Here is a 27223-nt window from a genome sequence, read left to right as displayed (position 1 = left end):
CGTCTCTGCCCGTGTGTGTGCCTCAGCCAGTAAAGTGTGCAAGAACAGTATTAGGTCTGGACTGCAGCTTCAGAGAGCAGGTAAGACATGTGTGAGATCCAGAATTAAGGAAGAATAGCTGGGCTCCTCTTCCTTCAATGATGTGTGTGGAAGGGGGTGAAGTAGGAGAGGCTAAAGGTGCCATGAGCCAGCCATTGCCAGTAGCCAATAGCCAGTCGTGGGAAAAGAAGAGGAGAAAAGAAAGAAATCCTGGGGGAGATGAAAGAGAGGCCTCCATTGCAGGCTCCTGAGTGGAGGAGGGACAAGCTGGGCTAGAGGAGGGGGGGGGGGGGGGGGGCGGTAACAAGAACTGGGATGGGAAGAGACAGCTGGGGAAGGGATGGTTAGAGGGGGCAGAAAGGAAGAGAGACATATGACAGTTTCTTCCTCGATGCCTGACTGCTTCTCCACATTTATTATGTCACTTAGAGGACCTATGACAGTAGCTGGTGAGGTTGCTGCTCCTAGTTCAATGCCTCTGACCTGCCCCTATCCCCCACCCACTCTCACCATAGGCTGCTGAAGCAGAGGGCTGGATTACCATAGCAACTGTGAGACCTCAGGCTAGTCACTGACGCTCCTGAGCGTCTGTGCAGTAGTGGTGGGAGCGGGAGGCTCCATCTGGCCCAGTCCCCACGCCTCCACCCAATTTTTATTGGGCCTCCAGAACTGAAAAGCGCCACTCAGCCCAGGTGGGGGCTTCCCAGTCTCTGTCTCTCTCTCTCTCCTCTCTCTCTCTCTCTCTCTCTCTCTCTCTCTCTCTCTCACACACACACACACACACACACACACACACACACAGTCTGGAGCAAGGATAAAGAATGAACACTTCTAAATTACAAGAACATTAGCCAATAGCATAGAGTTCTGTCTGGACTTCAAGTTTAATTCACAAAAGCTGCACTCTCAGCTCCTTGTCATGCTGGGGCAAGTCTCACCTCAGCCCTCAGAAAGCAGGGTCATCTTGTGTAGATCTGGAGGTCAAGGCAGCTTGCAGGGAGCAGCAGAGGACCAGTGCATGGGCTCCTCCACTGTGTAGGCTGCAGCCAGGCAGATGGAGCAGGACAGGAAGTCCCTTTGGTGAGGTTGTCTTGGGGAGACCCCTGGCCTCCCACACTAAGGGTGCCGGAACTGGAAAGGTGACAGAAGTCATCCAACCCGAATGAGGGTTAGATGAGGTAACCAAGACCCAGGGAGCAAATGATTTGCTCAAGATTACGGTGGTATCCTTGGCAGAGCTGGAGCACCCGGGTCTCCAGACTCCTGCCCAGGGTTCTCTCCCAGCCCCCAATAACCACCCCCAGAGCGCCTCAGGCCTTTGCAGCTCTGGGCCCTGGAAGCCACTGGGTTGGGTAGGAGGAAAGCCTCTTGGATAATATTCCTAGTCTGTCTTGCTATTGGAAATTAAAATCTTGAAAATGCAATAATCCTAAATGGGGAGGTTACAAGCCCCAGAATGAAAATACAGCCTTGTTGCTAATTACTGCCTAATGCACTATAGATTGAAAACCTTTAATTAAAATATACACCACTCCCTCACCTCCCATGCACTGTCACTCAGCCATCATCCACCCCCTTGCCCTCCCCCCACCCACTCCACCTCCCACACACACTCACACACAGTGCCTGGTACTGGTTCCTGCTGATCTCAGTATCCTGGTCGTGTGGATTTGGGCAAAAGGTAGAGGGTTTCTGTGCATGGCCCGCTTGAAGGGAGGGGACCCCTCTCCCAGAAAATGACCATCATCTAACCTCAGCACATGCCTTAAGGGTCCAGGAAATTTGGGGATATTGCTGTGGTCATACAAAGGAGTGTCTGGCGCCAGAAGGCGCTCAATAACCACCTAGTGAATGGGACAGCTGCCTCCTGGGTGGTGAGCCCACCCCAACCTATTCCACCACTCCGTGGCCCCAAGAGGCTCAGGGGAAGAAGTGAGAGTGGTCCCCGGGCCCGGGGCCGCTGGAGGACAGCCGGTCACAACGAGCCTTGTAGAGGTCGCGCTCCCGGGCCAGGCGGGCCACCTCGGTCCGCAGCGCCTCCAGCTGGGCGGCCAGACGGGCGCGCTCCGCCTCCAGCCCTCGCCGCTGCTGCAGCCTCTTGGAGCGACAGGCCTGCGCATACCCGCGGTTCTTCAGCGTGCGGCGTCTCTGCTTCAGCCGCAGCGCCTCCTCGCGCCCGCAGCCCCGCAGCTGTCGGTTTAACTCCCGCACAGACATCGACACCAGCGCCGCGTCAGAAAAGCGCTCGGCCAGCTGCAGAGGGAGGAGGTAGAGACCTGGTCCGACCGGGACACTCAGTTCCCAACGCCAGGCTGGCCCCGCCTGGCTCTGGACTTGACCTGAATGCTCGCCCTTCCTCTGATTCCACCTCCCGTTCCAGACCCCGCCCCGGGTCCCAACACTTCCGGGCTCCCAGAGGTCCTCGCCCAGGGACTCGAGCCCCGTTAGACCCGCCCGGGGCTGCGGGCCCCGCCCGCCTCCCACTGTCAAGCAAGCCCACCATGCACCTGAGACCAGGACGATCCCTGTTTGGTCCGTAGCATCGGACTCCAGGCCCACGTGTCTCCAGTGGACCCATGCCCAGATAGACCCCACCTTTCCAACGCACCTGGCTCTCCTCTCCTGGAGGCCATAACCCTGTGACCCTCAACGGATTTGGATTACACCTTAATGCCCTCAACACCCCCATCTGTGTCTATAATTAATAGGATGAGTCCCGATCCTTTCTGAGAAGGTTGGGGCTGGGGTAGCACGAAGACTTGAAAAGGCCAACTTCATTCTCGTTCCCATAGTCTTGACTCCACACCCTTCCCTGTTTTCCACGCATGGTTTTTACCTCCCCTTTTTACCTGCCCTAATCGCCTGCTCCTCGACGCCCTTTAATTCTCAACTCTGCCTTTTCTGTCCTCTTCTAACCTTACCTTCTCCCTTTTCCTCCTGGATCAGCCTGTTCATTTCTCTCCATTTGGAAAAAAGGGAGGGGGCGGAACGCTGTTTTCTCTATCTGATTTCTTCAAGGGCCCTTCTTCCCTTCTTCTGCCCTCTGTCTCTTTCCCAGTCCAGGAACTCCTCCTCTTACCCTGCCCCCCCCCCCCTCAAAACAGCTCACTGATCACTCACCTGGGCATGCTGGGCTCCTGTCTCCTCTGAGCTCCCCGGGTAATAGCCATGGGGTCCCTCAACAGGGACTGGGTTCTGACCCTGCAGCAGCTCCACAGCCTCCTCAGGACTCAGCCCCAGTACCTCCCCAGCCCCCAGCTGCTGCTGCAAAGTGGCCAGCCAATACAGCTCTTCCAGGCCTGGCCGGGGGCCCTCAGTGGCCCCCAGCATGCTTGCCTCACTGAAAGTGGGCGAAGGAGGCACTGAGCTGTAAGGTGTAGAGCCCAGTGAGGCTGTGAGGGTGCCAGATCGCCCCTCGGAAGGTTCCCGTTTTACTTCAAACTTCATCAAGTCAAAGTCATTGACATATTCCATGGCCAGGGGGCTGGGAGGCAGTGCCATTCTGGGGCTGGATTGGGGGGGCACACCTGCAAAACAGAGGAGACATCTGGAGCACCTGGAGGCTGCCTGTCAGTCTCCTTCACCAAAACCTGCTCCCCCAAAGCCCAAGTGCCCTGGAGCCTGAATTCTGGAAAGCCAGGGTGATGGTGCAGCCCTGTTCCCTGCACAGTCACCTCTGGGCGGGGGGCCAGTTTTTCAGGTGGCAGGTTCCTGACCAGGGACCAGCAGCTTACATGAGGAAGAGGACAGCACAGCTCTGGCCCCACTGGTGCCTCTGGGATTTATGAAAAACAAGAAGAATATGGCAGTGCTCCAACCCTACTGCTGGAACATGCGGAGATGCTCTGTCATCTCAAGGGGCATCATTCCATTTCCAAGCAATTAAAAATGTTGCTTAATTAACTGTGAGAGTAGGTATATATTTTAAGACAAAGGGAAACATGTACGCTGTGAATTTCAATGCATGAATAAGGATAAAATGCTATTATTATACCTCGCTATCTCTCAGAGCACCCAAGCCAATGCCTTGCATATAGAAGACCCTTACTGCACATCTGTTCTATGAGTTAATCAACCCCTTTTATAGGGGTGAGAGACTTTCCAAGGGGAAAAAAAATTCTAGAATCAGTTTTAGAAAGATCAGGACTGGGTGGCAACCATCTTTCCCCAAGGCCACTCTCTCCCAGGGGAACCAAGCAAGACTGGTTTTCCTTCTTCCATTCAGAACCCCCTGTGTTGTGTGAACTTGAGCAGATCATCTTCCCCATTCTGACCCCAGTTTCCCCCTAGCTCAGGTCCCTATTTCAGCAGCCACAACCACAGTTCCAGAAGGGGCAAAGCAGGGAGTGCTCACCCACAAGGCTTAGAGTTTGGCTTAATTTTGATGCCCCAAACCTAGGAATCCCTCTTTCCAACCACATCTCAGACCCTAGGCTCTGCCCAAAGAGGTGGGAGGAAGGACAAGGCCTCTCTTCCTATCCCAGGGAAGGGCTGTTTCCCTATCTATTGAGCTCCTCACCCTTGAGAGGACAGAGAAGACAGGAACAAAAACACAGATTGAAGGAACTGGTTCTGGGCAGGGAGAAGGTGGTGAGACACTGAGAGAAGCGTCCAGAGAGAATCAGGTGAAAGAATAAGTGAGAAGACTTGTTTATGTTTCTGATGTGATAGCAGTGAGGGATACAGAGCCAGTTAGGGTAGGAGTGAGGCAGGGGACAGAAATGTGAAGATTCCTGAAAATAGACAACGGAGAGCAGACAGCAGGTATCAGAGGAGGGGGCTCTAGGCTCTAGGTTAGAGGCCCAGCACCCAGGAAGGCCCAGGGCATACTCACTTAAGGGATGGCAGAGGTGATGTGATCAGTGTCAGAGCCAGGCAAGCACAGCTTCCCCAGAGACTGGAGGCACCATTGAGCAAGGCCCGGTGCCTCTATGCTCAGAACAAGGGGCTGTGGGCACAGAGCCCACAGGGCACTCTTAAAGGGATAGCTCTCTGAGGTCATTTGTGGTCCTTAGGTCTGTAGCCAATGAGGTAAGGGGATCATTTGACTATCTCATTGGCCTTGGGGGTGGGGGGGACAAGAGGAGAGAACAAGTATGCCTGTTTTCAAGGAAGGAAAGAGGGCATCTTCCCCAACAAAGCTCCTCACTGACTTACATGTTCTCAGCTCCCTGGCACAGACCACCACCCTCATGTGAACACAACCCTCAGCCCTCGGTGACTGAAAGTATGGGATTAGAAAAGACAGCTCCCAGTGCCCTCGCCCTCCAAGGCTCTGCAGCCCCTGGTCATTGTTTTGGGGGAGTTCAAGCTCTCTGGAACCCACTCTCACCTGGACTGTTGGGTGCTCCTATTTTCAGGAAACCTCACATTTCTGCCCCCTGCCTCATTCCCACTATGTCTAGCCTCATGACCCTCATAGGTATCAAATCAGAAAGAGAAGCCATCTTCTTCATGATGAATCTCCAGGACTTGACCATCCAATCCTCAGTCTTTCTCACTCTTGCTGACCCAGCCCCAGGACAGGCAGTCCATCTTCAGAGAAGAAACAGGAGAAGGAAAAATGGGAAATTCTGCTCCTTCCTTCCAGGCCAATGTTGGACACTGAAATCTAATCACCACCAATCCATCTGAGACTTTTGTGACTGCCCTCATATGCCCTCTGCTTCTCCTCATCTTTTCTCTGTGTGTATTCTGTCCCTCTCTTTTCCTCTCTCACTCATTCTGGTTCCCAGATGGTTGGTGGGTGACCTACATTTTCAGCCTAATCCCCTAACACCTCTTAGAGCTATCATCCCTGAGTAGAAGTTGGAACAGGGATACTAGGAATTAGCCAAGGAGATGTTAAACCTGTCTGAAGCTGTTTAAATAGGGTCTGTACTGGAATAGAACTCCATGAGTTAAAGGCTATTCCCTACCTTCTGAGGACACCTAAACCCTCCCATAGGGTTAACAGATCCTATTTCCCAACCCAAAGAGAGATGTGGGTGTCCATCAGCCCCAATGATCATAATTTATAAAAATTTATCTAGTCCCAGCCTTAGGTGTTGGTTGAAAAGTTGGGAGATTCATATGATTTAAGACAGTGGTTCTCAAAGTGTGGTCCCCAGATCAGCAGCATCACCTGGGAACTTGTTAAAATGCAAATTATCTGGCCTTACTTCAAATCTACTGAATCAGAAACTCTGGGGATGGAGCCAAAAATATCTATGTTTTAATAAGCTCTCTGGGCAATTTTGATGAACACTAAAGTTTGAGAACTACTGGTCTACAGAATGCCTACAGGGAATTCAGCTTCCCTTTGTGTGTTTTTGTGTGTGGTCTTTCCTGCCATGTTCTCCACACACATATAAGAACACCTAGATCAGATGACATCTCTCTTCACACACCTAGCCTCTATTTTGTGGAGCAGAGACCATTACCATTATTCAAGGAGAAAGGCTTCTCAGTGTGATTGCCTGGATCTAGTGCTATTTTGTCAAAGAACCAAAAAGCTCAAGGCCTGGAAACAAAGCCACAAAATGAGAATGGGGACCACAGAGACAGGGAATCCCTCACCTATGCCCATAGTATGTGGCTCTAAAACAGATAGCCAAGAAAGAGACCCCAGAACTTCCCTGGTTGAAGAAGGAAATGGAAATGTTGCATGCAGCCCCCTTTTTTTATGCCTGGTCTGGCCTGGCCAGACACTTGGCCCCTCTCCCCTCAGCAGCTGTCAGGTCTGCACTGATCCTCTTGTTTACTGGAGGGCTCAAAGGAGAGGTGGGAGGGCTAAGCTGCTAACGGGCTAAAGGAGTCAGACTAAACAAGCTCAGGCAGGTTGAGCTGCTAGGGATTCAGACCAGGCGACACTGAGCAGGAAAAGGAGTCTGAGGGCTGGGCCAGAGGAAAGGACCAAGGACATGGAAAGGAGAGACTGTGGCCCAGGAGGTAGTTAATGGGTCTTCTGTCAGGAGGGGAGGGGACAGGGGATGAATGCTGACACTGATTGGCTCAAGGACATCTGGGGAGGGAAAATGGGGATGAAAAAGATGAAGCCAGGTGGACTCTAGGAATGACAGAACAGAGGAAGAGAGGCAGGAAGACTTAGCTAAGGGGGCAGTGGGTATAGACCTGGGACAGAGAGCAGAAAAAGTCAAGGGCTCCCCAGGGATCTAGACTCGAGGAGACAGAGGGACGTAGGCACATGGAAAGTTGGGCAAAGGGCCATGGAAAGCTTCTGGGAGGAGGTCAAGAAGGGAGTGAGAGTAACAAGAAAGATGATAAGAGCAAATGACTAGAAGAGCAAAAGTGATAGAAGAAAGAAACAAAGGAGCCCTAGCTGGTTTGGCTTAGTGGATAGAGCGTTGGCCTGCAGATTAAGAGGTCCCAGGTTCAATTCGGGTCAAGGGCACGTGCCCTGGTTGTGGGCTCGATCCCCAGTGAGGGGCATGCAGGAGGCAGCTGATCAATGATCTCTCATCATTGATGTTTCTATCTATCCCTATCCCTATCCCTTCCTCTCTGAAATCAATAAAAAAAATATTTATTTTTTAAATATTTATTTTTCTTTAAAATAAAATAAATAAATGGAAAAATGTAGATTAAGAAAAAGAAACAAACAAACAAAGGAAAGGAAAGTTGAGAACCAAGAACTAAAACAAATACAGAGAAGCAGACAGAGAGATGGTCAGGTCACAAAGAAAGAGTAGTTGCCAAAGAACGAAAAAGTAGAAAGATATGGACTGAAGGATGCTGGACCATGTGGAAAGAGGGCCAAGCAGGCAAAGAGCCTAGAGAAGTGGAGTAGGAAACAAGAGAAAGGAGAGGTGAAGAGACAGAGTCAGTAATCCAGGATGCTGTCACTATATCCATTTTTGGAGCTCTGTAAGATTTGTTCTCATTCCTAGTTCTGACTTTTGGTATCTAGATCTTCAGTAATAAATACAAATTCTTAAACCTTTTCCTGGTCTACCTCTTACATTCACTTGACAAATATTCACTTGACACCTACCCCACCCCAGGCACTGTGCTATGCATTAGGTATACCTCAGCAAATCAGACTGACACCAGCCCTGCCTCTGGGGAGCTTACAGATGAAACAGAAACATCATTGTATTGGTGACCCCTGCCCTGGGCGCTGTGCTTTGGAAGGCTCCACTCTGGTGCTCTTCCAGCGATGTGCCATGGAGTGAGGAAGCCAGGCCTCCTCTGTGCACACCCAGTCCCCTTCTGGGCCACACTCCAGAATTCCCTGCCCAAAGGACCCAAAGCCCACTTCTAGGGCCCACATGGACCTCTTCCCTGGGTTGCCCACCCAAGGGTAGACCAAACTACCCGTTCACACATCCCTACACCTAACAGGTGGCCAAGGGGTGGCTGTTTGCAGGAGGCTATGGACAGAATTAGGATGTAGACAGAGAGGTCCACATACATGCACATGAGGCCCCTTGCAGTACGGGACGGTGTCAGGGGTGGGAAAAAAGCTGGACCTGAGGGCCAGTAGCTGGCTCTCCCCACACCACCACATTCTACTGGGGAATCCTGAGGATTCCAAATAAAATCCAAATTTGAATCCATGTTAGGGATGGGCCTACCTAAAAACAAACCATTGTAACGGAGATGAGTGTTATGGAGAAGGGCAGGGTAGGAAAGAGGTGGACATGTTCAGCAAACTGAAAAAGACGAATGGGGCCAGAGAGTGGAACCTAGGAAAGGTAGGAAGAATGGTGGTAGATGAGGGTGGAGAAGCCCACAGGTGCCAGATCACGCAGAGTCTTGGAGGCCAAGTTTAGAATGTGGGCTTTATTCTAAGAGCAGTGAGAAGCTGGGAGCTTGCTCCCCAGCATATGTCGTCAGTATGGCTCAAATAAACTCTTATGAAAATTATCTAAAAATAAACAAATAAATATGAGCAGTGAGAAGCTATTGAAGGGCTTTCAGTGGAGACCTAACATAATCAGATTATTTTTAAAAGATCACTTTGGATCTAGTGTGGAAGAGGGGAAAAACGGAATCAGAGTCAGATAAGGAAGTTAATGGAGCATCCAAGTTGTTTGGGGAAAATCTTAAGCTGGACACAAACTCTGAGATGAAAACTTGTGTACAGGTGGCTTATTAGGGAAGACTTTCAAAGGGAGTGAGAGAAGCAGGACTGGGCAGGGAAAAAGTTGAAATGCATTACAGTTGCAACAGAATAGACTTCAGCTGATTCTATAGGATCTCTGGAGCTGGGATGAACTTTCAGAATTGTTTCAATTTGAGGCCAGGGGACCAGGCCTTTGAACCCGTACATTAACCAGTCATTGGTGACATGTTATCCCAGGAAAGGGGCATTGCATTTGATAAGACAGTTTCCTTCAGTCACAGGTAGTTCTCAGGGAAACATTCAGCTGTGAACCATCAGGAGCCAACACTCAGTGGCTGGGACAATGAGCACCATGATCCTGAAGAGTGATCTAGGCAGCACACCACAACATCCACTACAGGGTGTCTGTGAGCCATCCGATACCCACCCCCCCACCACTCCTGTCCACAGTGCCCTGGGAAGAAGAAAATGCAGACCAGAGTAAGGTTGGTCACACGCTGCCCCCTGGTGGTGCGCCATGGACAGGACACTGGTCAGCTGGTGGGCCAGGCTGCCAGGAGGGCCAGGAAACAAAGTGTGGGCAGACAAGGGGAATCAGCAGTGCAAGGAAATCCTCTGAGGAGCCCCTTGCACAATCTGCCTAAAATTAAGGAAGGAAGAAAAAGGAGGGGAGGATTCAGAAACATGGGTGGGACTTGTTCATTCTTTCATTCAACCAACATTAAGTGCCTATCATAGGCCAGATTCTGTAAGGAGCTAGGATAAAAACAAGACCAATTTTTAAATTATTATTATTTTTAATATACTTTTTATTGTTGATGTATTACAGGTCTCTCCCCTTCTCCCCCCACCCTGGCCCCTTTACCTTTACCTTCTTCCTCCCAGCCCTTTACCTCCTACCCCCCGCCATGTCTTCACTACCTTATTGCCCGTGTCCATGGGCCATGCCTATAAGTATATAAGTTCCTTGGTTTACCTCTTCTCATCCCCCCAACCTCAAATCGAGGTATGTCAGTCTGTTCCATGCCTCCATGCTTCAGGTCTTATTTTGTTGGTCAATTCATTCCATTCATTAGATTCCACAAATAAGTGAGATCATGTTATATTTGTCTTTCTCAGACTGGCTTATTTCACTTAGCATAATACTTGCCAGGTCTATCCATGCTGTCCCAAAGGGTAAGAGATCCATCCTTTTTACAGTTGCATAGTATTCCATTGTGTAAATGTCCCACAGCTTTTTTAATTCATTCATCTACTGATGAGCATTTGGAGGGTAGCTTAATGGGGGGCAGGTAGCATTTGGAGGAGTAGGAGGCCAAGAAGTGGCGTGAAAGCCATCACCTGAAACCAGGTGAGAGATGAGCCCTGAACTAAAACGGTGGCTATGGGGACAGACACAGATTTGAGAGATAATTGTGAAGTATAAACCCAGAGGTCCTGGTGTCTGATTGGCTATAGAGGATAAAAAAGGAGTTGTCTAAACAGACTCAGGTTCTTCTGGGGCAACTGGCTAGATGGTGGAGCCATTTGCTGAGATATGGAACCATGAGAGCAGGTGAGGGTTATGGGAGAAATGATGACCTTTGGTAGGTTGACCAGCCCACCAGTGTGCACACCTTTAGGCCCAAGGGGCGAACAGGCAGCTTTCTGCAGTGGGGAAGGTGTGGACAGAGTTTAAATGTTGGAACTGGAGGGAAGAGTCCCAAATACATACACATGAGGTTGAGTGCATGATGGAGCCCGGGTGGAAGAGAGGAAGACCAGTAGCAAGCCCAAGGCTACAGACCAGCTCTCCTTGTTCCACTATGTTCCAGCACAGAACTCTGAGAAATCTGAGAATCTAGATGGTTTCTGTTGCAAATGACAGAAATGCACTTAAAGTTAGCTTGAACAGCCCTGGACAGTGTGACTCGGTTGGAGCATCGCCCTGTTACACCAAAAGGTGGTAGATTCAATTCCTGGTCAAGGCACATCCCCAGGTTGCAGGTTCTATCCCCAACTGGGGTGCATACAGAAGGCAGCTAATCAATGTTTCTCTCTTACATCAATGTCTCTCTCCCTCCCTCCCCCCCCCCCTCTCAAATCTCCCCTCCCTCTCCGTTCCTCTCTCTTAAGAAAATTAGCTTGAGCAAGAGGAAAAAATTGATTCCTATAACCTAAATCACAAATTTGATTCTCTCCACTCCTCTGCTCTGCTTCCTCTAGGCTGGCTTCCACCTCGGCAGGTTCCTGCTTTGCAGTGCTAAGCTAACACCCAGAAGCTCCAGGCTTATAGTCTACTAGCTCAGCAACCTCAGCAGGACAGGAGCTTATTTTGAAAGTTTACAGAAAAAGCCAAAGAGAGGGACCTCGTGCCCATCCTTGAACTTTTCCAATTGCTGAAGTCAGAGTGAGGAACACAAATTGGCCAAGCTGAGAACCTACCCCCAGGAGACCACATGACCACACAGACTGAAAAGGAGCATCAAGATGCCATTATCAGAAAGGGGGCGTGGATGCTGAGCAGATGCCACCCACGGACATGTTGAATTTGAGGTGCTGTGGAATTTGGGGTGATACCCAGTGGTCTCAAATTGAAGAGAAATGGCTGGATGTAGATATAACTTGAGAAATTACCTGAGGACTTTTATGATGGTGGTTGGGTGGGGCAGATGCTTTCTCCAGGGGAATGTGGAAAGAATGATCATGGCAGAGGCCCAAAAAAGACTGGCGTGAAGACTGTTTCATGGTAAGGCAGCAGGGAGACCTCATCTGGAGGAGAAGAAACAAGGATTTGGGAGTTGGGGATTGAAGAGACCTTAGAATTGAGACCCTGCAAATCAGAAGAGCCTGGGGCTCAGAGTACCCAGTCCCTAGGAAGAATGTAATGCCCAACACCCGCTAATAGACTTCCAGGCCCCGTGGACTCCAGCCCCTGGCTTGTTTGCCACCCAGTGTCTCCAGTCACTATCTACCGGGAGCAAGAGTCCTCAAAGTTACATCATGTGCCGTGGGCAGGGCGGGGCGGAGCCTCGAGGAGAGCAGCCAGTCCCCCAACGGGAGAGATGGGTTTGAGGGCTAGGATGCGGGGGTGGGGTGCAGCTGGGCGGGCCTAGGACTGGGTGCCCCGGACGGACCGAGCGCCGGCCGGCTGGCGTGGCGGAGAGGGTCGCGCTGGCCCGGCTAGGTCCCGCCCCTGCATCCGCCCGCCCGCCCGCTTTTTAAGCGCCTCCCGCCCAGTCTCCGCTCCCTGTCGCTCCGCCGCGCACTCTCTTTCCGCCTTCCATCTCTCCCAGGCTCCGCTACGTTCTCGTGCCACCCCACAGCCCCCGCCCAGGTGCCATGGCCGCTGTGTACCGCCCGGGCCTGCGGTGAGTGACCCCCAGCCCGGGGCCGACCCGCACCTTCCAAGGAGCTCACCCCCGTGGGGCTGCCAGCTGCGCTCTCCTGCTGGTCAGCCTCGTCCTGGCTTCCCATCCAAGGGGGCAGCGGGCAGGGGGCGAGTGTTTCTCGATCCCAAGCTTCTCTGGCCGGACGTCTCGCCTGAGATCAGGGGCTGCCTCAGCAGCTCCGGTCTATCCGTTTCCGCCCCTCCTACCCGCCCTGCTCTGCTGGTCTCTGCCCCGCGGTCTCTATATGACACTCAGAACTTCCTTCCACCTCCTCGCTCGGCCCCGCGAAGCCCCTTTCTCAGTCTGTCCCCTTTCCTTTACAGATGTAACTCTTGTGCTCACGTTGCCACGAAGAGCTGAAAGGCCCTGGGGTCAAGGGTGCATGAGCCCAGGGATCGGGCGCACAGCTCCCTAATGTAAACATCCATTGCCCGGCCTCCACCACTGGGACCTGGCGGGAAGCCGAGGGACCTGGGGCGAGGGAAAGAAGGGAGGAGGAAGGATCCAAGTTGCCTTCAGTTCGTATATGGCTGGCTTTACCCCCAGTTCAGGACAGGGGCCCTTAGGCCCTGCTTGTCTGCCTTCTCCTTTTCACAGCTTCCTGTCTTGCCTCTGTAGCCTCCCTTCTCCCCAGGTTTTGTTCCAGAATTTGAGCTGACCCCATATCTCTCCCCACAGCTGGTTCAGTTGGCCAGCCCACATAGGTGGTCTCTGGAGCAGAGAAAAAGGAGGAAGTCCTAGTTAGAGGACTGGGGGGAGTGGCGGAGCCTCACCAGACTTCCTTGCAGAGGCTCTCTCCAGACTGTGTCCCTTTAAAATTCGTGCTCCAGGGAAACTTCCCTCTGAGGCAAGAACAGACCCAGGTCCCAGGCACCCTCCTCCTTTGCCCCTGGGACCACACTGGGTTTCCATCTCACTCTGCCCAGTGGAAGCCACCCCAGTTCTCACTCCAGCCAGGCTCCAACTCCCACATCTATGGTTTGAGGCTTCTCCCTCCCCCAGGCTTACACCCTCTGAATTTGAGCTTCCTGCAGTCTGCTCTTGCACCCTACCACCAATACCCAAAGCTCTCTAGGCATATGTCCTCTAGGAAAGAGAGCCAGGGGAGGGATAGGATCATGTGCTCCTAGGTGTGTGGGGCATAGGAGGGCAACTTCCCTTTCTTGGCCTTTGGTCTCTCTGGCTCACTCCACTCGGGGTCCAGGCCAATCAGAGCAGACCTTGCTTCTCCCTCTCCCAGGAATGTGAAGGGAGAGACAACAGGGACCCTACACTCCTGGGAATCAGGGCATGCTTAGCCAGTGACATTTCCCAATAGTCAGCCTTTCACATGGTTCAAAAGTAACTACCCAATGGCAGTATTTTTGCAATCCTTTTGGACCAGGTGGGCGGCAGCAGATCTGATGCCTGAAACCCCAACATCTGATCACCTACTCACTGTGCAAGAGTCCTAATCTAGAAACCTGGGACTGTACCATCTCAAAGAACAGGTTCTTTGCATGAGGTTTTTACAGTCTTACAGCATGCACACCAGAAGAAATAAATAAAAATAGCTGGCCCTAACTGGTTTGGCTCAGTGGATAGAGTGTCAGCCTTTCGACTGAAGGGTCCCAGATTCAATTCCAATCAAGGGCATGTACCTTGGTTGCAGGCACACATCCCCAGTAGGGGGTGTGCAGGAGGCAGCTGATCGATGTTTCTCTCTCATCAATGTTTCTAACTCTCTATTCCTCTCTGTAAAAAATCAATAAAATATATTTTAAAAATAAAAATAGCTGCCTTTTTAACTTTTAAAAAAGTAGACTTGAGAATGGAAAGAACAGGGATGAGAGCGTCCATTACCAAACATGAAGCTGTCACCTAGGCACAGTTTCCATACTTGGGCCTTCGGCACCTGTTCATTTCTAAACATTGACCAGATCTAGTTTAACATGGGTATAGACTAAGCCTGCAATAACATTAGCATGACTATACATGTACTTCTACACAGCACAGCCTTTATGGTCATTTGGCAATACCTACCCATTGCTGACCAGGAGACACCCTGACTAAGCCTCATAAAGGCCACAAGATACACATCGCCTGAACCCATCCCACACACCTACTCCAACCTGCTCTTCATGAGACCTGCACCCAGACTTGCTTTAGCATGCTCCCTAGCAGCCCCAGCTTCCTATCCTCTTGACTTGCCTATCCTGGCTCATTACCTGTTTTTTTCTCTCACAGGCTTAGCTGGCATAGGCTGAGCCCCTGTGGCTGGTCATCACAGCGCAGCATCCAGACCCTGCGAGTACTCAATGGAGATCTGGGCCAGCTGCCTACTGGGGTTCGAGACTTTGTGGAGCGTAGTGCACGTCTGTGCCAACCAGAGGGCATCCACATCTGTGATGGGACTGAGGCAGAGAACTCTGCCACACTGACCCTGCTGGAGCAGCAGGGACTCATCCGAAAGCTCCCCAAGTACAATAACTGGTAAGCCCTGAGCCCAGCAATCCAAAAGATGGGGGCAGCTGCTTGGACTGAGGCCACTCACTTTGTCTTTACCAAGACAAAACCATTTAACTAGACCATCTCACTGGAGTGAGCAAGAATAGTAGGAGCTTTAGAGGAAACAAAGTCAGGATTTACTGGGAGTGGTCTGTATTTTTATGTTAAATAAGGAAGCAGATATAAATAAAAGCTTTTTCTTTTCTTTTTCTCACAAGTTCAGGGAGTTTTTGCCAGGAAAAGGGGCCTTTAGAGGGCTGGGGGCCCCGAGAACTACATAATTAAATATGGGCTTGGGCTAAGCCTGCAATAACATCAGCACCTGGCTCCCCTTCATTTGTCCCCTTAAATGGGACACAACCTGGAGGAAGATTGAGGTGCAAATGGATGGGGAAAACAGAAGACCTGGAATCAAAGTTGGACTTGAAAGAGGGTCTGGGGATGAGGGAGACCTGCTGGCCACCATCTTCCTGATAATCCTCTCTCCCCCAGCTGGCTGGCCCGCACAGACCCCAAGGATGTGGCACGAGTAGAGAGCAAGACTGTGATTGTAACTCCTTCTCAACGAGACACGGTGCCCATCCCGACTGGTGGGGCCCGTGGGCAGCTGGGCAACTGGATGTCCCCAGCTGAGTTCCAGCAAGCTGTGGATGAGAGGTTTCCAGGCTGCATGCAGGGTAATCAGGGCAGGGACACAGAGGCTAGGGCACTGGTGGTATTAATAGGTTGGAACCCTTCACCCAGGTGACATTTTCCCCCACAGGCCGAACCATGTATGTGCTTCCATTCAGCATGGGTCCTGTGGGTTCCCCACTGTCCCGCATCGGAGTGCAGCTCACTGACTCGGCCTACGTGGTGGCAAGCATGCGTATTATGACCCGGCTGGGGACGCCTGTGCTTCAGGCCCTCGGAGATGGTGACTTTGTCAAGTGTCTGCACTCTGTGGGCCGGCCCCTCACTGGGCAAGGTGAGCTCCTGCTCTGTCCATGGGAGGACACAAAGGGCTGTTTACACTCAGAGGGAACCCCAAATCCTTCCCATCCTAATTAATGAGACACCTAATTCCCTAGATCAGTCCAGCGGGTCTGGGTTGGGGGTGAGGCTGTCTGTAGAGCAGTTAGCACAAGGTTGAGAAAGTCTCTAAGAATAGAGAGCTGATGGATATTATGAGGTGGGGGACTTCAGCCATCCATTGGCACCGCCATTGCTCTCAAGTGTCTATCCTGCCAACCCCTGATCCCTCTAACCCCAGTTTCTGATGCTCCTGCTAGCAGCCCAATGACCCCATTGTCCCCAGGGGAGCCGGGGAGCCAATGGCCATGCAACCCAGAGAAAACCCTGATTGGCCACGTGCCTGACCAGCGGGAAATCGTCTCCTTCGGCAGCGGCTATGGTGGCAACTCCCTGCTGGGCAAGAAGTGCTTTGCCCTTCGCATCGCCTCTCGGCTGGCCAGGGATGAGGGCTGGCTAGCGGAGCACATGCTGGTGAGGGCCTGGTGAGGACTGGGCAGCTGTGGGGGGCAAGGCAGTGGTGGGGCCTGACCAGTCTTCCTCAGCCTTGCCTCCCCACTGCCAGGTGCCAGACTGGTGGGCAGGGACTCTGCCCAAAGCCCAAAGCTTTGAACCCAAGCTGCTAAATGTTGGGGGGCTTCCCCTTGCTGCCAACCCTGGCCCAGTGGCAAGGCAGTGCACCTGTTAAGTGAATAAACATCAGTCCTCCCTGTTAATCTGTGGCTGCCCTTCCTGTGCAAACCATTCCCTGGCCTTTGGTGACCTCCCCCTTGTTCCCTTTCTCCCCAACATGCAGATCCTGGGTATCACCAGCCCTGCGGGAAAGAAGCGCTATGTGGCAGCCGCCTTTCCCAGTGCCTGTGGCAAAACGAACCTGGCCATGATGCGGCCAGCACTGCCAGGCTGGAAAGTGGAGTGTGTGGGGGATGACATCGCCTGGATGAGGTTTGACAGTGATGGTGAGTGATCCTGGATCATACTCTTGATTCTGGCTCTTACCAGAGCATAGAGGTCTCCCCTCCACTGCTCATGGTGAGCTTTGTCAGTAAGAAACTTTTCCTGAATAGTTGACCTTCCCCTGAAAATCCTGGCAGAGACACAAACCGTTCCTTGTCAGATCTAGGGTCCAGCTTAAGGCAGAGAGGAACAAAGCAGGACCTTCCCTGGCCCACCCTCAGTTTTTCCTGGTTGGTCTTTCCTTTTTTCACTTCTCTTAACAGGTCGACTCCGGGCCATCAACCCTGAGAATGGCTTCTTTGGGGTGGCCCCTGGCACCTCTGCCACCACCAATCCCAATGCCATGGCCACAATCCAGAGTAACACTCTTTTCACCAACGTGGCTGAGACCAGCGATGGTGGCGTGTACTGGGAGGGCATTGACCAGCCTCTTCCACCTGGCGTCACTGTTACCTCCTGGCTGGGCAAGGCCTGGAAACCTGGTATGTGGGGCGAGGAAGTCATGACACGGCTCCCAGGGCTCAGCACTTGGATGATATAAAATCCTTTACAACCCACAGGCATCTTCCAGGACCTCCAGGAGGCACAGGAAGTTATGAATGTTTGAAGTTTCTAACCCCAGGCAAGGTCTCAGTTCATATCCCAGCTCCATCACATACTGGCTTTGTGATTTGGTTAAACTGCCGAACTTCCTGAGTGTCAGTTTCCCCATCAGTTGAATGGGGATAGCACCTATCACAAAGTTGTTGAAGGATTAAATGCATACAAAGGGTTTAGCACAGTACCAAACACATAGTAAATCCACCATAAATATAAACTGGGTATTTTTTAAAAAGGAAAAAGAAGGACTGTTTTGAAAATTATTATAGAAGGAATAGGGTTCACAACATAACTCATAAAGTTTGACCTATTAGTAAGGGAGGAAGCCTTCCCTCCGCCTGCCACTTGGTTCTCACCATCCCCCTATATAATAACCACTGTCTAAAGGTCAGTATTGTTGTCCTAGCCTGTTTGGCTCAGTGGATAGAGCATCAGCCTGCGGACCAAAAGATCCCGGTTTTGATTCTGGTCGAGGGCATGTACCTGGTCAGGATTGTGCAGGAGGCAACTAATCGATGTGTTTCTCTCACTTCGAGGTTTTTCTGTCTTTCCCTCTCTCTTCCACTCACCCTAAAAATCAATGGAAAAATTCCTCAGGTGAGGATTACCAAAATAAATTAAATAAATAAATACAGGTCAGTATTGTAATCCTTACCCTTTCCCTATCCCTCCAACACATACACTCAAATTCTTCTTCCAAATTGAATCAGACTAGTTCTTTAGCCTCTCCTAGAAGTGAGTTTCTCAACCCTGTCAATTCTCCCCATGCCTTGCAACCCTGCACTCTGGCCTTCAGTTTTCTGTGGCCTTCAGCAGTCAGAGAACCCAGAGATCTAGGGATGGGAGCAAAGAAGAGCATGGTGGGGGAAGGTGGCCCTGTGGTCACTGAAGCCTATATTCAAGTTTTCCATGCTGGCCTAGCAGTCACCCTCCTCATCTAATCACCCTTTATTTTCCTCAACATCATCATTAAGCCCTCCTCAGTCTTCCTACCCAACTGAGAAATCCAAGAAAATTTCATATTTCTCTACAGGCTGATTCCCCAACCCTTTCATCATTTCTGGATTCAGGGCTATAACTAGAGCATGTTGTTCCCAGCTTCAGTTCCCAGAATAACACCCTGTGCTAGGGACCTGAATTAGGGGCTGATGAAAATGTAAGAGAGAGGGTAAAAGATAGCTCTTATCCTAGAGTGGAGGCAGGAGCTGGTGGGTGGAATAAGGGCAGGGATAACCAGCTGTTTGACTTCTTTGCCCCCTAGGTCTGACCAGCAACCTCCAGCAGAGAAGGCACCATGTCCATTTGGGGTCCCCATGATAGTGCCCTACATACTAGTATACATTTGCCCCTGATTTGGTCCCAGAGCATCTCTAGGGCACCTGAAGGGGCCAAATACCTGGGCTCCTCGGGTTATGCCTGCCCAGGTTATATCCTTGTCCTGAGTTCTTCAAGCCTTATCACTCCATCAGGGACTGGGCAGTCTCAGGGAAGTCACCAAAATTCTATTAGCTTTAAAATCAATTCCTATTTGCATTTTGATAGCTCAGGGGTGTTGATGAAAAGTCAATTGTCTGAAATACTCACCAGATAGATTCAGTTTTTGCTTTATGTTTGAGTGTTTATTTAAATAATATCCCATAAAGAAAGAAATATTTTTTTGTGGCGGGGTGGGGGGGATTATGCCAACATCTAACTCCATTTCTTTGAACACTGGTCCATGCAACATGGCCATAGTTTGGCATAAACATTAGTGTCCTGCTGAACCCCAATTCCTCTCTCACTCTTTTCTCACACAGCTCAGCTGTCAGTACTATTATGGATAAATAACCTGATCTTTTATGGGAAATGTCCTAACTCCCTACTCACTATCACATGAGGTTGTAGGGAGCTGATGAGGCAAAAAGAAATTGTGCAAGAGTGCATGCATGTGTGTGCTGGGGGTGGATGTGCCCTTGGAAGTGATAGTATTTGTATTTCCTCTGCCAGGTGACAAGGAGCCCTGTGCACATCCCAACTCTCGCTTTTGTGCCCCGGCTCGCCAGTGTCCCATCATGGATCCAGCCTGGGAGGCCCCGGAGGGTGTCCCCATTGATGCCATCATCTTTGGAGGCCGCAGACCCAAAGGTAAACATTGTGTGGGTGCCATGCCGTGTCGGTAAAGGATCTGAGTCTACATCAGGGCCGACCTCCCTCTTGTACTTAAAGCTCAGGTTGCCAACTGTAGTTGTCTGTCTCCAGAGCTCTCCCCTGGAGAATGCAAAATTGGGGGTGGGGGGAAGCATGAGGTTTGAAAATGGGACATTTCCAACCTCTCCTGAGTTCTAGGAGAGAGATTAGGAATCAGAACCACCAGAAAGGATGGCGTGAGTCCAATAAAAAGAGTTGCCTGTGACCCTGTTCATGGTGTTCTAGGGGTGCCCCTGGTATACGAGGCCTTCAACTGGCGCCACGGAGTGTTTGTGGGCAGTGCTATGCGCTCTGAGTCCACTGCTGCAGCTGAACACAAAGGTGAGAACCTTCCATTGCCCCTCTCCCATATGCCCACATTGCCTCTTCTCTCCCTGCCTGAGCCAGACCTTCCTCCTGCCAAGCCCTTTCCCCATCCCTTTTCACCCTGCCCTGAGGAGATTCCAGAACCATGAACATTTTACAACTTCCTCCAGCGGGACGCTGGGTGCCCTTCTCTTTTCCAGTAAGCAGGAAGATTCCTTACCCATCCTTTCCCCTCCCCAGGGAAGGTGATCATGCATGACCCATTTGCCATGCGGCCCTTTTTTGGCTACAACTTTGGGCGCTATCTAGAACACTGGCTGAGCATGGAGGGGCGCAAGGGGGCCCGGCTGCCCCGCATCTTCCATGTCAACTGGTTCCGGCGTGATGAGGCTGGACGCTTCTTGTGGCCAGGCTTCGGAGAGAATGCTCGAGTTCTTGACTGGATCTGCCGGCGGCTAGAGGGGGAGGACAGTGCCCGAGAGACACCCATCGGGCTGGTGCCAAAGGAAGGTGCCTTGAATCTCAGTGGCCTGGGAGCCATAGATACTGCCCAGCTGTTCTCGCTCCCTAAGGACTTCTGGGAACAGGAGGTTCGTGAAATTAGGAGCTACCTGACAGAGCAGGTCAACCAGGATCTGCCCAAGGAGGTATCGACTGAGCTGGAGGCCCTGGAGAAACGTGTGCGCAGAATGTGACCTGAGGCTCCAGTCTAGCCAGAGAGCACAGCATCCCCCTACTCCCCACTGCCATCTAGGACTAGGAGAGCAACTAAGCTTGCAGAAAACATGAGCAATTTGCTATAACAACTTCTGGGTGACTTGAGACCAGGCCAGAGGCCTTTCCCCACATGCTATCCAATAAGAGATGCTCATTTATTTTACACAACACTTGTGTTTTCATTTCCCACTTATCTTCACAGCTTCCCTCTAACACCAATTTCACAATCTTCTTTCAACTCCTCTAAGCAGCTGATGCACCATAGACAGCTCTATCTTCGGGCCATCTAAGTAGGAATTCCTGGGAGTAGGCGCTATCTACTCTGTGTCCTGAGGTCTTAAAAAGGTGGAGTCCTCTGCCAGCTGCTCAGTACAGCCTCCAGGCCTAAAATTCCTGAACTTCCACTCAGACTAGCAGAAGCCTCGATAAGCCCATTCTCCAGTGAAGTGGTTCATTGTCAATTCTCAAAACTGTTCTTCCTCCTGCCTGACCTGAAATTGGGACTCACAAAGTATTCATGAAAGCTTATTCAATATTAGGACAACTAACACTTCTATAGCCTTTTCTGTGTGCCAGGCACTGTCCTAAACACATACAAAACAACCCTTTGAGGCAGGTTACTGATGAAGAAACAAAGGCACAGAGAGGTTAAGTAATTACTCAAGGTCACACAGTAAGCAGTAGAGCCAAAGGTAAATAACTGCAGAGCCATGTCTCTCACAACAGCATAGACTGTAGAACCGTAAGGATCTTAGAAGTCACCTATTTCATGCTTCTCAAACTTAAAAGTGCATATGAATCACCTGGGGATCTTACTAAAATGCAGATTCTCTTTCAGCAAGTCTGGGATGGTCTGGAGATTCTGATTTTCTTACAAGCTCCTGGGTAATGCTGATGCTGCTGGTCCAGGGACCATAGTTTGAGTAGCAAGACCTTGGCCTAAACTCTGAAATCAAATGGAGGGAAACTACAAAGAGAGAGAGAGATGATCCTACATAAATCAGGGGCATCAGCTGAGGATAACTTCATCTGTGATCTGGATCAGGCTGAGTCAGTGTATAAACTGAGGTGGGTAAGATAGAAGTCTGTAAGAACAGAAAAGACTCTAAAGGTCAGAGTGGATCACATGCTAAAATACAGTAAGCAATGGAGTCCATTGCACTTAAAAATATACAGACAAATCCTCAGCTTCATAAATAGCATGTGATGACTAAAACAATATGATCAGAAGCAGCATAACAGATGTTAGGCACATAGTAGACTCAAGCCAGTTTCTTTATCTGTAGAATGCAGATATGCCCACACTTTACAGTATTGTTAAGATTACTAGTAAGAGTCAGTGGTGCCAGACACTCAAAACTATACTTGGCATGGAGTAACCTTTGAATATATGTTAGCTGTCCTGACCTTTCCACTCTATGTTGATTAAATTAGGCTATGTAAGCCTATTATATACTAGAGGCCCGGTGCAGTAAATTCGTGCATGGGGGAGTGTGTCCCTCGGCCCAGCCTGCACCCTCTCTAATCGGGGACCCCTCGAGGGATGTCCAACTGCCCTTTTAGGCCCGATCCTACCATGGGCAGTCAGACATCCCTCTCACAATCCAGGACTGCTGGCTCCAAACTGCTCTCCTGCCTGCCTTCCTGATTGCCCCTAACCGCTTCTGCCTGCCAGCCTGATCACCCCCTAACCACTCCCCTGCTAGCCTGATTGATGCCTAACGGCTCCCCTGCCAGCCCGATTGCCCCTAACTGCCCTCCCCTGCCGATCTGGTCACCCCCAACTGCCCTCCCCTACAGGCCTGGTCCCTCCAACTGCCCTCTCCTGCAGGCCTTGATCTCCCCAAACTGCCCTCCCCTGCAGGCCTGGTCACCCCTAACTGCCCTGTCCTGCAGGCCTGGTCCCCCCCAACTGCTCTCCCCTGCAGGCCTGAGTTCCCCCTCAACTGCCCTTCCCTGCAGGCTTGATCGCCCCCAACTGCCCTCCCTTGCAGGCCTGGTCCCTCCCAACTGCCCTCCCCTGCTGGCCTGATCACCCACAACTGCCCTCCCTTGCAGGCCTGGTCCCTCCCAACTGCCCTCCCCTGCTGGCCACCTTGTGGCAGTCATCTTGTGTCCACATGGGGGCAGCCATCTTTGACCACATGGGGGCAGCCATCTTGTGTGCTGGAGTGACAGTCAATTTGCATATTACTCTTTTATTAGATAGGCTTACTAACTCTGCAGTTTAAGAGTAAAATCAGCAATGTAAATAAAACTTAGAGGAGAAAGAAAATCAGTTTGGAAGTAAGTTCCTTCAGGAAAGAGGCAGGGAATTGGGGTTCCAGGCACCTTTCTGGTATCTAAATGCACAGTGATGTGACTATGTTAGCCTTAAAAATGACTGTGTCAATTAAAATAAAATGGGGTTGTAAGCCTATAGCTCCAGGTGAATGATAAAAGATAAATAACACATATTTATTAACCTTTTAATTTTAAAAGATATATAAAAACAAAGCAAAGGTATAACTTAATAAACTAAAGTGAATACTCTTGAAACTATCACCTAGAAGAAAAAAAAGAGAGAACTTTGCCAGACACCAAAAGTAACCCCCCATTACCACCACCACACACACCTCCTCACCATGTTCATCATCTCCATCACAGTCCCTCCTTCCTGGCATAAATGAATACTATGGTGCACCATAATCACTTCCTTGCTTTATTTGTTTGTCTTCTGTAGTTTTATTACCCAAATGTGAATCCCTAATCATTATAGTTTAGACTTGCTCGTTTTCCAAAAATTTCATAGACTTTTTAAGTCTCTTTCAAACTATAGGTTCCTCCTCCATTTCCTTCTTTTACCTCAATTTAACCATTGAAGAATCCAGGCCTAGATGTTCAATGTTTAGACTCATTAATTTATTAGGGATTTCAAAGCAGCCATATCTAAGCTCGGTAGTTGGAATACTTTTACAAAGGAACACTCCCTTTATCTTTTGCCCATTACACTGGGGTACAGTTTATATATGAACAGCAATATAACTGCTTCTTTTTCTTTATTTACCATCTTCATAATAATGATTTGTTTTCTTATCCTTCAAAAAGATGACCAATTAGCCCAGCCGGCGTGGCTCAGTGGTTGAGCATCGACCTATGAACCAGTTTAATTCCTGGTCAGGGCACATGCCTGGATTGTGGGATCCCCGGTAGGGGACATGCAGGAGGCAGCCAATCAATGATTCTCTCATCATTGATGTTTCTATCTCTCCTTCTCCCTTCCTCTCAGAAATAAATAAAAATATATATATTTTTAAAAAGCAAGATGACCAATTAGTTATACACACACAAACCCCATTATGAACTCATGGTTTAAATGTAATGTTTATTTTTCTAAAAATTTTTTTGTTGATTTTAGAGAAAAAGAGAGGAAGGGGGAGGGGATTGATTTGTTGTTCCACTTATTTATGCATTCATTGGTTGACTCTATGTGTCCTGACTGGGGATAAGCATGCAACCTTGGCTTATCAGGAGGACACTCTAACCAGCTGAGCTGAACTACCCAGCCAGGGCCCCTAAACATAATGTTTATTAAATTATCCTTATTAATGCTCAAACTGTTCCATCTTTGACCCTGAGGACTAGGCTCCTGAGTCCTTCTGGCATTACCCTTAGCTGGCTTCTTTGCTAAGTTATTCCATGATCATCTTGTACACTTCCTGCCCTAAACCTAGAATCAGCCATTTCTCCAAGCTGTGGTTTCTTTCTGTGGGTAATGGTATTTTAAGATATAAGTGGCAGAACAACAACAAAAAGATATAGGTGGCAGGAGTATTCATTGATACTGAATTAATCATTGTTTCTAGACCTTTACAGTGAATAGGGATCGAAAAATAAAACACCTCATACTGATAGTTCCTACTCAAACTCAGGGCTCAAGGGTTTTTAACGTCTTCTGTATCACATGTGTACCTCCTATCTGCCACACAAAAAATTCTGGTTCTCAAGGACACAGGACATGAAAGTATTAGAAAATCCATAATTACGCAATCTATATAATAAAGCGGAAATATGCAAATTGACCGTCACTCTGCCACAAAGATGGTGGCGCCCACAGCGGATGTGGGGGGGTTTTCTGTAACACAAGATGGCTGCGCCCACAGCGGAGGCGGGGTTTCCGTAACACAAGATGGCTGCACCCACAGTGGAGGCTGAGTTCCCTTAACGAGCCTTAACGAGCAATCAGCAGGGACCTGAGGTTGCGCCCCACCACCCCCTGCCCCGTGGGGCTTGACAGGGGACCTCAGGCTGTGCCCCCCACCCTGGCACCAGGCTGGAGGACCTCAGGCCGCGCTTCCCACTCCGGCACTGCACCAGGGGACCTCAGACTGCACCCCCGCCCCAGCACCAGGCCAGGGGACCTCAGGCCATACCCCCCGCCCAGAGTGGCTTGATGGGGAACCTGAGGCTGCGCCCCCCCCCGCCAGTGGGGCTTGACGGAGGGGCCTCAGGCCACTCCCCCCACCCAGCGGGGCCTGGTGTGGGACCTCAAGGCACGCCCCCCGCTCCGGCCTGGGCTGGGGACCTCAGGCTGCGCCCCCCGCCGTGACACTGGGCCAGAGAACCTGAGGCTGAGCCCTCCACCCAGCGGGGCTTGACAAGAATGGGACTGGCCGGTTCTGGATCTAGCCCAATGGGGGGCAGCCGGCCGAGTCTGAGTCTCGTGTGATTTTTGAGGCACATGTGGGTGGGTGGGAAGTTGACTCTGGGTCCTGTGGTGCACCCCAGACTCTGACAGGAGGAAGATTTTCATATACATTTTACTAATTTTCTTTCATCTCTGACACTTCTATTATAGAGAAAGAGCAGATAGCAATATTAAAATATTTCCTCTAATTAATCCCCTTTTAATGTGCACGAATTTCATGCACTGGACCACTAGTTGCTTTATAATCAACATATTTTAAGTCCTGGGTAAATTACCATACTTCCTCCTTTCCTCTATAAAGAGAATGCTGCAAGAAGATAATGTATAAACACATCATCAGTCACTTCAGAATTTTCCCTTGTGTTGCCTGGAGCTGTACAGGTGTCCCAGGAGCTCTGTGCAATCACCAGCTAGGAGCTGGGATGGGGAGAGGGAGGATAGTGCCATCCAGAGAAAGGAAATTTTGCTTTTCTCTCTCCTCTTTAGCCCAGCCTGCCCTCTAGTGGAGATGCTAATGAGCAGGAAACCCCAAGGCAGGTCATGACATTTATTTAGCAATTACCAGAATTGGTTCTAAAATGGGTGCTAAAGGTAGAAAACCTCTCAGTGACTTTAAGTGTAGCCAGGAGAATAGAGCCATCCAAATGAAAAGCACTATAAACTGTCACCAAGAAACACACCAAATTTCAAAATCATGAGAGGAAAGGCCAATAGAGTTTATCAAAACGACTTAATTATAATTATTTTAAAAGAAATGCCATTTTCACAATGGGATAAAGACAGTCTATTCAATAAATGGTGTTGGGAAAGTTGGGCAAATACATGCAAAAAAAAAAAAAAGAAAGAAAGAAAGAAACTGCATCACCTTCTTGCACCATATACAAGAATAAACTAAAAATGGATTAAAGACTGCCCTTGGCCCTACCTGGTTTGGCTCAGTGGATAGAGCGTTAGCCTGCAGACTGAAGGGTCCCAGGTTCGATTCCAGCCAAGGGCACATGCCTGGGTTGCAGGCTTGATCCCCAGTGTGGGGCATGCAGGAGGCAAACAATCAATGATTCTCTCTCATCATTGATGTTTCTATCTCTCCCTCCCCCTTCCTCTCTGAAACTGATGAAGAAATATATTTTTTTTAAAAAAAGAAAACCAAATCATTAAAAAAAAAAAAAGACTGCCCTTGCAGGTGTGGTTCAGTGGTAGAGCATCAGCCAGAGTATTGAAGGGTCACCGGTTCAGTTCCCAGTCAAGGGTTGCAGGTTCCAGGTTCATTCCCAGCCTGGTTGGGGCATCTTGGCATGTTCAGGAGGCAACCAATCAATGTCTCTCTCTCACATGGATGTCTATGTCTCTCTTTCCCATTCCCCTTCACTCTCTTTCAAAATCAATGGGGGGAAAATCAATGGAAAAAACATCCTCAGATGAGAATTAACAAAAAAGAAAAAATGTTAAGCTGTGGTACATATATACAATGGAAGAAAATGTTTCTATCTCTCTCCCCCCCCTCTTCCTCTCTGAAATCCATTAAAAATTCAAAAAAAAGAAAGTACAAATTGGTAGTTACAAAATAGTCACAGGGATATAAAATACAGCATAGGGAATATAGTGAGTAATCCTATCTAATAAAAGAGTAATATTCAAATTGACTGTCACTCCAACACACAAGATGGCCACCCCCATGTGGTCAAAGATGGTCGCCAAAAGATAGACGGCAGGGGAGGGCAGTTGTGGGCAATCAGGCCAGCAGGGGAGGGCAGTTGGGAGGGACCAGGCCTGCAGGGAAGGGCATTTGGGGGC

General features: G+C 50.0%; 2 protein-coding genes across 3 annotated transcripts; one reads left to right on the top strand and one right to left on the bottom strand.

Annotated features, from left to right (window-relative positions):
• Positions 1–1718: 1718 nt before the first annotated feature.
• On the bottom strand, positions 1719–13028 carry NRL (neural retina leucine zipper). 2 transcript variants are annotated; one of them, XM_079768530.1, is made up of 3 exons: positions 12506–13028; positions 11723–11857; positions 1719–2292 (listed from the first exon to the last, which is right to left on the bottom strand). In XM_079768530.1, exons 1-3 carry the CDS (start codon positions 12560–12562, stop codon positions 1960–1962), a joined length of 525 nt encoding a protein of 174 aa, XP_079624656.1. In that variant the 5' UTR covers positions 12563–13028; the 3' UTR covers positions 1719–1959. The 2 variants fall into 2 exon arrangements, with proteins under 2 accessions (XP_079624656.1, XP_079624655.1); XM_079768529.1 differs by lacking the exons at positions 11723–11857; positions 12506–13028 and adding an exon at positions 3160–3667.
• Positions 12218–27019, top strand: PCK2 (phosphoenolpyruvate carboxykinase 2, mitochondrial). The gene is made up of 10 exons (XM_079768528.1): positions 12218–12456; positions 14704–14949; positions 15457–15641; positions 15728–15931; positions 16262–16449; positions 16772–16934; positions 17196–17414; positions 19519–19656; positions 19945–20040; positions 20266–27019. The coding sequence occupies exons 1-10, from the start codon at positions 12428–12430 to the stop codon at positions 20718–20720; spliced, it is 1923 nt and encodes a 640-aa protein (XP_079624654.1). The 5' UTR covers positions 12218–12427; the 3' UTR covers positions 20721–27019.
• Positions 27020–27223: the final 204 nt, after the last annotated feature.

This window comes from Cnephaeus nilssonii (assembly GCF_951640355.1).
Source record: "Cnephaeus nilssonii genome assembly, chromosome: 4".
In the NCBI taxonomy this organism is placed as follows: Eukaryota; Metazoa; Chordata; class Mammalia; order Chiroptera; family Vespertilionidae; genus Cnephaeus; species Cnephaeus nilssonii.
This window is presented reverse-complemented; position numbering and strand designations above follow the sequence as displayed.

What these genes read in the sequence shown, in the direction of transcription:
- NRL (XM_079768529.1), bottom strand. Translation starts at nt 3,540, where the DNA reads ATGGCACTGCCTCCCAGCCCCCTGGCCATGGAATATGTCAATGACTTT. An exon ending in CAGGAGCCCAGCATGCCCAG is followed by an intron (nt 2,293 to 3,159) that starts GTGAGTGATCAG and finishes CTCCCTCTGCAG; the next exon opens with CTGGCCGAGCGCTTTTCTGA.
- PCK2 (XM_079768528.1), top strand. Translation starts at nt 12,428, where the DNA reads ATGGCCGCTGTGTACCGCCCGGGCCTGCG. An exon ending in CTCCCCAAGTACAATAACTG is followed by an intron (nt 14,950 to 15,456) that starts GTAAGCCCTGAG and finishes TCTCTCCCCCAG; the next exon opens with CTGGCTGGCCCGCACAGACC. An exon ending in CCGGCCCCTCACTGGGCAAG is followed by an intron (nt 15,932 to 16,261) that starts GTGAGCTCCTGC and finishes CATTGTCCCCAG; the next exon opens with GGGAGCCGGGGAGCCAATGG.